Source organism: Chiloscyllium plagiosum, unplaced genomic scaffold (genome assembly GCF_037043375.1).
Source record: "Chiloscyllium plagiosum isolate Xiang-an unplaced genomic scaffold, Cpla_swu_hap1 HiC_scaffold_24, whole genome shotgun sequence".
In the NCBI taxonomy this organism is placed as follows: Eukaryota; Metazoa; Chordata; class Chondrichthyes; order Orectolobiformes; family Hemiscylliidae; genus Chiloscyllium; species Chiloscyllium plagiosum.
Genome location: NW_028270162.1, coordinates 20,773,499 through 20,785,753, shown reverse-complemented (window position 1 = coordinate 20,785,753; position 12,255 = coordinate 20,773,499). Strand labels below are relative to the sequence as shown.

At 39.7% G+C, this 12,255-nt stretch overlaps 1 protein-coding gene across 2 annotated transcripts in view; it reads right to left on the bottom strand.

The window, feature by feature from the left end:
- LOC122562601 (P2X purinoceptor 2-like) overlaps positions 1-12,255 on the bottom strand; it is a 75,416-nt gene that overhangs the window by 22,748 nt on the left and 40,413 nt on the right. The window contains exon 9 of one of the 2 annotated variants that reach the window (XM_043715575.2): positions 10,091-10,181. The exons of the other annotated variant lie outside the window; for it this stretch is intronic. Coding sequence (XP_043571510.1) covers positions 10,091-10,181 — 91 coding nt within the window. The remainder of the gene's footprint in view (positions 1-10,090; positions 10,182-12,255) is intronic. 2 annotated transcript variants of the gene reach the window in all.

Below are 12,255 nucleotides of genomic sequence, written 5' to 3'. Positions count from 1 at the left end.
CTTACCTATTGTTTGGCCGAATAAAAGTCTTTTTGTCCATACTATGGTGTGTGTGATATTTTTGTGTGATCCCATTTTAAAGTACCTACACATAATCTTCTCTACACATACTACAAATCTTCTCAAAACTCACTAATACCTATACATGATCTGGCTGACCTGACCACAAGGGACAAAGCAGCAGTGAGACAATGTGCTAACATGGCATGACGCTACTGTTAGGTAGCTCTTAAGGCATCCACAAAGACATGACATCTGAGTGATATGCAGTACAGTCCCTCATGATAGCCACCAGATTAACAAGAGTCCTCATGAAGTTCTGACCCTTCCACCACTGGTGCACTTCAATGTTTCAAGTGCATGCAGATTATGAAGTTGCCTTGATTTGCTTTTCTCTTATATGAGAAACTAGAACTAGGGTCACTGTTTGAAAACAGAAATAAGGCAAAATTTACTTTCAGAGAGTAACGAAAAAACATTCAAGAACTCTGCTTCTGTAACTTTAAGGCAAAGATAGATTCTTGCAAAGTGTGGGGGTAACAATTATTAGGTTAGATGGAAACGTGAATTTGGTGAATTAAGTTATTGGGTTAGATGGGAATGTGAATTTGAGGTTACAGTCAAATTAGCCATGATCTTACTGAATGGACAAAGCAGGCTTGAGGGGCTGAATGGTCTAGTCCCAATTTGTGTGTTTGTATTCATAAAATGAGTGTAAATGTGGAATAATCTGTTCAGGTCAAGGCCCGGATTATTTATTAGTCATTGCCTTTGGTCTCAGTGCCCTCCAGGCTGTAAGCTGTGGTCTAAGAATTGGCAGCTTATCTGAAATGAATAATTCTTGGTGATTGCAGCCTCTTTCATACTTGGGATGTCTGAAGAGGCTGCACATTTTTCCTGGGTGTGACTTAACTAAGTGCTGTGGCAAACATTATACCAAAGCAGACATTGTAACAATGTAAATAAAAATATTTTCTAACAATGATAGGTTATTTACATGGATGTACCACCCATCCATCCTCAGTACGTTTCCTTTTCCTTTTCCCTCCCGTTCTGGCCGAGTACAGGCCCACTCTCAGTAGCTGGGATGCAAAACTTGGTTAGCTGTCCTGAGGAGCCTTTGGGACCTGCTCGCTAAGAGTCTGCTCAGACACAAATACTGATTCCCCCTCTTTGGTTTGTATTGTTGCAGACTCTGTGATCATAGGGAAGTAGATGGAGGATAAGGGCAGCACCGAAGATCCCTGAGACAGAAGCTTCTGTATGTAGAACATAAGAACTAGGAGCAGAAGTAGGCCATCCAGCCCCTTGAGCCTGCTCCACTTTTCAATAAGATCATGGCTGATCTTTTCATGGCCTCAGCTCCACTTTCCCACCCACTCTGGCATCTCTCTAAAAGGGAGGAGCAACTGGAATCATGTCAAGCTCATGGGTCCCCTGTCACCTTGACGCTGAGCACACATTGCTGGTGTATGGGAGTGAAGCTCTGTGCGTATATCCAGCAGCACTTGGCTCGCTATAAGTTGCAATCCGCACAGCAGCATAAACCTTGCTGGGCCCCTCCACTGTTCACTGCAGTTTACAGACTGTGCCTGATGTTCCTCTGCCTGTCTCTGCAGGTTGACCAAATCCCTTACAGACAGAAAACAGAAGCATGTCTTCTGCCTGGGGCTGAGCAAGTGCCAGGTCTCCAGCAGTTCTCGGATTGCCAGAGACCTTGGCTATTTCTTCCTCAACACTTGCCTAGTGCCTTGCTCACTAGAATGTGTCCTCAAATTCAACCTATAAAGTGTACCCACTGAGGTGAAAGTCTCTGAGTTGCTGAAGGGTGCAGGTGTAAACCTTGCCTCCACATCCTCAGAGAGTTCAGTGACCTCCTCCTCAGAGCAGGAGGTGGAGCCGAGGGTCTCTGGTGCTGGCCTATTTGCAGAACGTAGCTGATCACTGCTAGTACTTGGATGAGGGAATTGGTTGTTGAAGACAAATAAAGATTTGTGCAGAAGAAGAATAGTTTAGTGCTTGTAGTAATGGGAGAGCAATACAACATAAATGAGCCGACAGAGTTGGCTGTGCATTAGTGTCTCCCTGGCACAACATGAGCAGTCTTGCACTCCTCCATCCAAATGCACCACTTTCTCCTCACAATGAGCAAGGACCCTGACCTAGTGATGACACCACCATTACAAAACAAGAGTGTGAAGAAGAATCACCAGACTTGAAACATTAACTCTGCTTTCTCTCCAGAGATGCTGCTGGACTGGCTGACTTTCTCCTGCAATTTCAGTTTTTGTTTGTTTTAGTTCTTTGGAACCTGCAGTTCTTGTTTTATTATAGCTATCAAATGGTCTTTTATAGATTAATTGGGTAATTTGCATTTATAAAATGGTGTTATTCAGAAGTAGTCGGCTAGAAACGGCCATAAAAGATGTTTATAATTTTGTAATAAATCAATTTTTCAGCTCTATTAATTAAACTGCATCAGGTCACCTCTTTTAAATATAAGGAACACTTACAAAGAAAAATATTTGAAACATTGCCCAATTATACTCGTTCATAGTAAATCATCTCCAGGACAGCAGCAGAGTAGGAATCATGAGCCAGAACTCATCCATTCCATCCAATTCTTTTCTGTTTTTCTGTCCCTTCTTGTGTGTTTGTTTTTCCTTTGTCTTTTTATCTCCCATCCTTGGGCAACATCAGCGATATCCAGAATGAAAGCCAGCATGGACTCCCGGCCTCAGCGTGGGACTCAAACTCCCAGCCTCAGCGTGGGACTCAAACTCCCAGCCTCAGCGTGGGACTCAAACTCCCAGCCTCAGCGTGGGACTCAAACTCCCAGCCTCAGCGTGGGACTCAAACTCCCAGCCTCAAGGTGAAGCCCGGTATGATCTGGTTGGAAGAACTGTTATTCTGAACTCTTATTTCTCTATTTTTCGAACTTGATGCTGGACTTATTATTTCTGTATTTTTCTAATTTGTTTTTCACTAAGAATTTGTACCTAGGTACTTTGATACCTAAATGACACCATAAGTATTGACTTGTAAACTTTTCTCCATATTCATGTGAGTACATATGACAGTAAAGCTAAGTCTGATTCTAATTCTAAACTTTACATTTAGCAATATGCCAATGTGTTAGAGTAGAAACTTAAAAATAATCACTTTGCAAAACTAGTCCAGTTTTGGACATTGCTATCCACATTATAAATTGTGCCTATAGGGAAGTAGTATTGCATTCTACAAATCGGAACTTCAGCCAATTCCATGTTGTCTTTGAGTCTGTTTTCACACAGATTGTGAGCATGTTAGGGCATGTTAGATTTTAGTAGCTGGGTGATATCTGTACCTGACTGATAGCTATATTTCACAAGCACCTTCTCCGCCAATGCTTTCACAGATGCCAAAAGGTGCAAAGACCAGCTATCCTCATGTAGCTGATAATGCAGGTTAATGACATTGCCATTTTGAGACATCCTTGACAGAGAAACTCCAGCCTGCAATTGGGGGAAGCAGTGCCAGATTCGGAGTTCAATGCTGCAGAGGCTTCAACATTTCAAAATTCAATGTTGGGGAATTGATGAAGTCATTGCAACCTCACTGTAGTACCCAGTAATATATTTTTTCAGATGTTCACTCTGTAAATTTGTCTCTGTTTCTTTGTTAAGGTAATCCCATTCTCCCATAGAGGAGTGGAATATTAGGTTGCAACAAAACCTTTTTTTGATTTAACTCATGTTGGGTGTAACAAGATGAGGTAATTGGCTACACAGCAAAGCTGTATAAAACTGGTATGATTGGCTCTTAAACTTTTTCTGTAGGTGTATCAAATAAAGTATTAGTAGCCAGTTATCAACTGTGTTGATAATCTTTCTCAGAATGGTACTAGATGCAAATCCAGTTGTGAAATGGAATGAAGATAGGTTAGCTATGCTTGCTTACAAAGTGCTTTATTCTGCTGATAGTTGGACAATTCTATCAGGAATGAACAATGTGCTATGATGCTGGATTAATATCCTGGATCTTTTGTTCAATTGAAGCCAAGGCAAATTTCAAATGCTGAATTCAGGAGTGTCAGTATCGAAACACATAAACCATGTTAAAGAAGAAGTATGCCAGGTGGATGATCTCTTCTTAATCCACATTTACATTCCAATTGAATTTTTGAAAAAGAAAGAAAGATCTACAAATAATGTTGAACATTTAAAGATATTTTCTAAATATTCCTGCAGGTGTTGGTGCCTAATCAAATTTAAATTATTTCATTAGAGAATATTTATCACATCAAAAATCTTCAGAAGGCATTTACCAAAGTATCCATGTAAAACTTCAGGGAAGTGGTGGGTGAACATGAAAGTCATTACCAATGAGGAACTCAAAGTTTCTCTTGAATGCAATGAAGCTAGGAGGTGTTCACAAAACATCAGCTTCAGCTTTCCACAAAAGCTGCGGAGTTTTATCAATAACAAAATTCCAACAATGACTCCAACTGTCAGCATTTTCTGTCCATGCATAAGCCTAACAATGTCCCTGAAATTGCTGAAACTATGTCATGTTCAAAATAAAACTATTGACAAATTCACGTAGGAAAACTTCTATTTGCTCAAGAGGATGCACATGTGAAAGGGATATTAACTGATGCTGCCAGCTAGAGGAGCCAAGGAAATGACACCTGCCCTAAAGTTTAGATTTAACCAGCTTAATGCAAGTAACCCATTGGTTGGGCAGAACTAAATATGCAGTTTCAATATAAAATACATGGCAGAATGGAGTTAACTAGAGCAGAAATATAGAGATAGCAAGTTTCATTATCTTTTAATTTCTGAATGCACATAATTGAGTAAATCAGAGATAACTCAAAAAGCTAACTCAAAAACAGGAAGATAGAGTAGAAGCAGAAGACCTTGTTGCAAATGGCTAACCACAATGGAAACTGAGACAAAGACTAAATTAGGCAACAGAAACTGTTCATCTGCAGGTAATGTTTGTTAATAGAGTCATAGAGATATACAGCATGAAAACAGACCCTATGGTCCAACTCGTCCATGCAAACCAGATATCCCATATAAATCTGGTCCCACCTGCCAGGACTTGGTCCATATCCCTCTAAACCCTTCCTATTCATATACCAATCCAGATGCCTTTTAAATGCTGTAATTTTGCCAGCCTCTGACCCTTCCACTGACAGCTCATTCCATACACGCACTACCCTCTGCATGAAAACGTTGCCCCTTAAGATCCTTTTAAATCTTTCCCCTCTCACCATAAACCTATGACCTCTAGCTTTGTAGTCTCCCACCCTGGGTAAAAAACCTTGCCTATTTACCCTATCCAAGCCCCTCATGATTTTATAAACCTAAGGTCACCCCTCAGCCTCCGATGCTCCAGGAAATACAGCCGCATCCTAGTCAACTTCTCCCCAGAGCTTAAACCCTCCAACCCCAGCAACATCCTTGTAAATCTTTTCTGAACCGTTTCAAGTTTCACAACATCCTTCCGACAGGACAGAGAACAGAATTGCATGCAATATTCAATAAGTGACCTAACCAATATCCTGTATAGCTGCAGCATGACCTCCCAACTCCTACACTCAATGCACTGACCAATATCGGCAAGCATATCAAACACCTTCTTCACTATGTTATCTGTGTAATGACACCTAATAGACACTTCAAAGGTTGGCTGTGATTAATTGACTGTGAAATCCTTCAGGCGATCATGAGGTCATGAATTGCACTATGTTAATGCAGGTCCTTCTTAATCTATGTAATAAGGAACACAGAGCAGATTCAAATTGGAGTCTTCCAAAACATTTGAAGAAAAGTTGAAGGAATGGTGTGGAAAACTGATTATTTGTAAAAACCTTTGTGTCCTTTACTCATGATTTATATTGGGAATGCTTGACTCATTAAGAAGAATGTCTTGAGATAATAAATGAAATGTAATCAAATATATTACTATATTACTACTTCTTGATAAACCAATCTCTTATTTGAGTTAAAAGAAAAAGGATTAGCCAATATCTACCAACACAGATGGTAATGTTCTCACTGTCTCTCTCACCCAATGGCATTGGATCTCATTTTTCTCTTGCATCAAATGAGATAAATCTCACTGGTCAATGCCAATCTACCTTTCCAACTTCCATGATCAACACAATACTAAAGTACATCTGATCCTTAGTTTTGGAGTGCTGAGTTTGATAAAGAATTTGAATTACCTACTTCCAAAGAAACACAGTTTACTTTCTCCAAATCCCAAAGAGAACAGTCACATGTTTGACAGTAAGATAATTTACAGACATATTTTTCAGTCCTCACTAAGTACACAACAACTAGGAGCTAGCAGCAAGATGGACAACATAACTCACCAAAAGGAAAAGTCTAAGTACATCACATAATCCCTTAACACTTACATGGGTGTATGCTATTTACCAGTGAATGTGGTTCCACCAGTTAGACATGTAGACCTTAAGCAGCTTTCCTTTTTACAGCACAATCATGATATGCCCTCAATAATGTTCACATGTTCAGCCTCCAGGTAATGATTTTACCAATGGTCACGTCAAAGTTACAGTTACTTGTTGGGTATATAATAGATAGTAAAAGACTGAAGGGAGTCAGAACAGAATAAATCTCAGATCACAATTTGCAAACCAGGACATTAAGATTGATGAGTTTGCAAAAGCAACATTGGCCAATAAACAATGAATTGAAATAAGGGTGAAGATTTTCAATGAATTGTTGAGACAGAAGGCAGCTGAAGTCAACTAAAATAAGGGTGAGAAGTAATAAGGACATCCACTAATCAACACAATACTAAAGTACACCTGTTCCTTAGTATTGGAGTGCTGGGTTTGATAAAGATTTTGAGCTATCTGCTTCTAAAAAACACACAACTTACTTTCTCCCAACCCTAAAGAGAACATTTACAGGTTTGACAGTATGATAATCAATAGATATGTATTTCAGTCCTTACTAAATAGACAAAAAATGAGGAGTCCTGAAGAAGAGTTAAACCCGAAATGTTGACTTGTCCACCTCCTGAGGCTGTCTGGCTTGCTGTGTTCTTCCAGCCTCCTGCTTGTCTACCTTAGATTCCAGCATTAGCAGTTTTTTTTGTCTCTAAACTAGGAGCTAGCAGCAGGACAACACAACTCACCAGAAGAAAACATTTACACCATATTTCGGATTTATGTAACATGGAGCTCAGGAAGCCAACAATGAGAGCACTTCAGGTGACAATGACATGGATGAGGTTTTAGGAATGCGGTAGGGATGTTAGTAGGTGACATGATGTAATTGAAAATAGAACAAAGGACAAAGAACAATACAGCACAGGAACATGCTTTTTGGCCCTCCAAGCCTGTGCCACCATATTTAGCCCTTCCATATTAAAACAGTCTTCAATTACAGGATCCATATCCCTCTATTCCCTTCCTATTCATGTATTCATCCAGATGTTTCGTGAATGCTGCTATTGTGTCTGCTTCCACCACCTCCATGGGCAACACATTCCAGACACTCACCATTTTTGTGTGAAAAACTTGCCTCACACATCGCTTTTAAACAATCCTCCTCACTATGCGCAATTTCACCAATCTTTGTATCATCCGCAAACTTACTAATTAGACCAGCTATGTTTTCCTCCAAATCATTTCTGTAGATCACGAACAGCAGAGGTCCCACAGCATTGATCCCTGTGCAACATCACTAGTCACAACCCTCCATTCCAAAAAGCATCCTTCCACTGCTACCCTCCGTCTCCTATGACTAAGCCAGTTCTGTATCCATCTTGCTCGCTCACCCCTGATACCATGTGACTTTACCTATTGCACCAATCTGGCATAAGGAACCTTGTCAAAGGCTTTACTGAAGTCCATGTAGACAACAAAATGTTGCACATTCATCAATAAGAACAATATTTCTAACTTTCTGGAGGTGATAAAGAACACTACTTATACATACCATCTAATTTAGCTACAGTGAGCAGGTGAACCACATTGCAGCTTGTGTCAGAGGTTGAACAGGTTATCTGGAGCCAAGTGGGGATTTAAGAAAGCCAAATATTGATCTAGATTGGCTAACCAATCAGCAACAATATTCTAGAATAGATCTGCTTAGCTCAAGTAATGAACTTTTGAAAGAAGGCTGATTTTATTCCAATGTTCCAACACCAAATGTGCCATTTTTGACCCCAAAGAACATCATTGAAAGAATAATCACTAATTCATTATTCTCTCCACAGATAAGGCTGAGAGGAGTTATAATAAAAAATCTTCAAAACAGAGGAGTTTTTCCAGAGTGAATAAACAGTGATTATTTCATCCGTTTGGAGAGTCAGTGACAAGAAATCGTCAATTTAGGAAGATGACAGGAGAGAAAGGTTGGGAGAAATTGTGTTAAGTAGACTGTTCCTGAAACACAGAATATTCTGCCACACATCATGGTTGAGGCACAAATCTAAGCACATTTTTAAAAGAAAAATTGAATCATATTTGAAGTAGAGGAAGATATAGAAAGATATATATATAAAAAAAGAGATTGAGAGATGAGTTTTGAATTGTTTTAGTGAAGAATTGGCACAAATATATTAGGTCTCCTCAGATGTAAACCTTCAAGATGCTAATTGCTGTATGTGCAGAATTTTCTCACCCACTCCATGATCCAAGTCTTGAGGTTTCTTGATAAAATATGTGCTCTCATGAGATTAACTTTGCTATATTTATTGGTCAGAGTCTTCCTCTCTACAATTATTTTACCTTCTTCACTACAAACTATCCCAAAGATTGAACCTAGATTTTGCACATGGACTGAGGAAATTTTTTCTACTGCGTGACTTGGAGTTCTGAAACATGAAAAGCAAATTTTGTATTCATGTTGCATTTTTCATGATCACCAACTCTCAAAATGCTTTTTGAGTGTAGTCGTTGTGATAACATATACAAGAAGGTTCTGTTGAATTTACGTGAGAGAAGCCTCAGCTGGATGGCTGTATCCAATTCTGGTGCCAGAATTTAGGAAGAATCTGAAGGCATATGAGATGGTGCAGAAGAGATTTATGAGAATAGTTCCAGAGATGAGGACCTCCAGTTATGAAGTTGGATTGGAGAAATTGAGACTGCTTCTCTTGGAGAAGGTAGAGCTGAGAGGAGATCGCATTAAAATCAAGAGGAGTCTGGACAAATTAGATAGGGAGATACTGTTCCCACTCAAGAAAGGATTAAGAAAATGAAGGTGTAGATTCAAAGCAATTGGCAAAAAGCAGAAGAGAGATGAAAAAAGTTTTTCCACACAGCGAGTGGTTAGTGTCTGGAATGCACGGCCTGAGAGTGTGATGGAGGCAGGTCCAATCAAGGCATTCAGAGTGAGAATGTGATTTGGAAAGGAACAATGTGCATACTCACAGGAAGGTAGTAACAGAGTGGCACTGAGTGAAATGCTCATTTGGCAAGCTGGTACTGACACAATGAGTTAAATGGGCTCTTTCTATCTTGCAATCATTCTGTAATTTGCACACAATTTGCAAACTCTCAGAAACACGGATGTAACAATGACCAGATAATCTGTTTTTTGTGATGTTGAATGAGGAATGACTATTGCCCATCTGCTTTTCTTCAATGCATATATATCTTCAAATTATGGCATGGGATCTCTTATATCTCCCTGAAAATGCAGATGGGTTTAGCATTCCATCTAAAAGACAGTATCCTTGACAATGTCACCCTTAATAAAGGGCAGGAATACCAACCCATATTTTTGTTCTCAATTCCTGAAAAGATGCTTGAACCTATAATCTTCTGACTCTGAGGCAAATGTGCTGCCAGCTGCACTACAGTTCATCCTGATGGCAGAGTTTGCGATAGGGTCAGCCAGCCCAGTGGGATAAAGGATGGGCTCATGTCAGGCTAACAATAGTGGAAATTTTAAAAAGAGTGACGAAAACTTTTGAAACTCTAACCTACAGCCAAAATGTATAGGCAAGTAGAACACACTTTAATAATAATCAGAATAAGCTCCTTTCAACAGAATGTTAACACTTACTAGTTAGACATGTTAGTGGGAAATAATTCAAAGTAAGAAATTGGTTTTACCTCACCGTGAACAATAATGTCAATTCTTATCCCAAACACTTTTATTAAAGTTCTGTATTCAGTGCCGTTCTCCATGTAGTACTTTGCATGCCTGTAATTCAGACACATAAGTTAAATTGAAAATTGAGATTATACTTTTTTTAAATGGTGCTAAGTCTTTGCTTGAATGTTACACCCACATGTTTTCAGCTGAACCTAACAAAGCTCAGTGAGAGTGAGATACTACGTAATTGATGAAGATGTAGTATTACACATATTGAGAGATGAATATCCCTTCAGAGGTTAGAAAAAAAAACCTGAAGAGACGTCATTTGTTGAGGCTCACTTGGAGTGCTCTCAACAATGTATATGGATTGATGGTAACTGCTTGAAGAACCATTCACACACTGTGAAAGAACTTGTAAAATATTCTCACTAGTAATCTTCAAAAGCGAACTTGATGTATACTCAAGAAGAAAAAAAAATTGCAGGGCCAAAGGGAAGGTTTGGTTAAAGGGAGATTTAGAAATTCAAGAGCAAGGTTAAGACATCAGAACATTGGAGCAATGTGGGTAAAGCCAAGCAGAGAAGACAGGAAGGGACAGAGGGTTTAACAAAGTTGTATGTAATTAAATAGGTTAATTGCGATGAAAAGTAATAAAATGAAGTTGAAGGTTATTTATCTGAAAGCATGAAACAGCTGCAATAAGAAAAATGAGCAAAGAAAAAGCAAGAACAAAGAAAATTCCAGCACAGGAACAGGCCCTTCGGCCCTCCAAACCTGCCCTGATCCAGATCCTCTATCTAAACCTGTTGCCTATTTTCTAAGGATCCCTCTGCTCGCTGCCCATTCATCTGTCTGTTTAGATACCTCTTAATTTACGCTATCGTCCCTGCCTCAACCATCCCTGCTGGCAACGCATTCCAGGCACCCATCACCCTCTGCGTAAAGAACTTTCCACGCTGTAGTTCGCTATAGAATTGGATCTTTCAAAATACATCACCTCGCATTTTCCTGGATTGAACTGGAGGCACAGATAGACTCTATTACTCAGAAAGTATTAACAATACTCTTAGAAAAGAATACTATAGTTTGAACAATTCGACATGGTTTTACGAAAAGGAAAAGCTTTGACAAATGTATTAGCTTCTTTGAGGGTGCTACTAGAAGAACCAGTAGCTGTTTTTTATCTAAAAGGCATTTCATAAGTTGCCACACAAAAAGGTCAGTAGGCAAGATAAGGGACTTGAGCGCAATACATGAACATGAGTTGAGGATTAGTTCATGGACAGAAAGCAGAGAGTGGGCATAAACTGGGTTTTTTCAACTACAGTGAATAGTGGAGTGCCATGAGATCAGTACGGATTCCTCAGCTATTTACAATTTATATTAATGGCTTGGATGACAAGATGGAGGCAAACATGTCCACGTTTGCCAATGATATAAAACTAATACAAGCTGAGAGGAGAACACAGTGGCTCTAAAGAGATATAGATAGGTTAAGTGAATGAGCAACAAGATGGTAATGCCACCTTTCAACCAGAAATTCCAAAATGTCATCTGTTTGGCAAAATGGAAATTTTCACTTCATGGGACCCAAGATTTTCAAATGTGTCCATTCATTTCCTACTTTTTGTTTAGCTTCCATTTTACAAATCTTTACATTTGACAGATCATCCTTTCCACAATCTCCAACAAATACATCTTCCCCTAACCTACTGTCTCAAGATTCCAAAAAATTTGTTCCCTCCCTGGCAGACTGGCCACTGTTGTATTATCTTCAACATCTGTTCCCCTTCCCCAGGATCTTCCCACACAACCAGGAGACCAAGAGATGCCTTGTCCCCTTGAATCATCGAAACAGTGTGGAAGGAGGTCATTTGGCCTAGCAAGTTCACACCAACTCTCCAAAGAGCACCCCAATCAGACCAAGCTTCACCACCCCCACACTTACCATGGCTAATCCATCTAGTCTACTCATTACTGAATACCACAGATAATTTCAGCACGGTCAATCCACCTAACCTGCACATATTTGCACTGTTGGAAGAAACCAGAGCACCCAGAGGAAACCCATGCAAACTCCACACAGAGAGTTGCCTGAGGCAGGAATTGGACCTGGCTCCCTGGTATTGTGAAGCAACAGTGCTAATCATTCAGACAACACACCACACCCTGTTGTTCC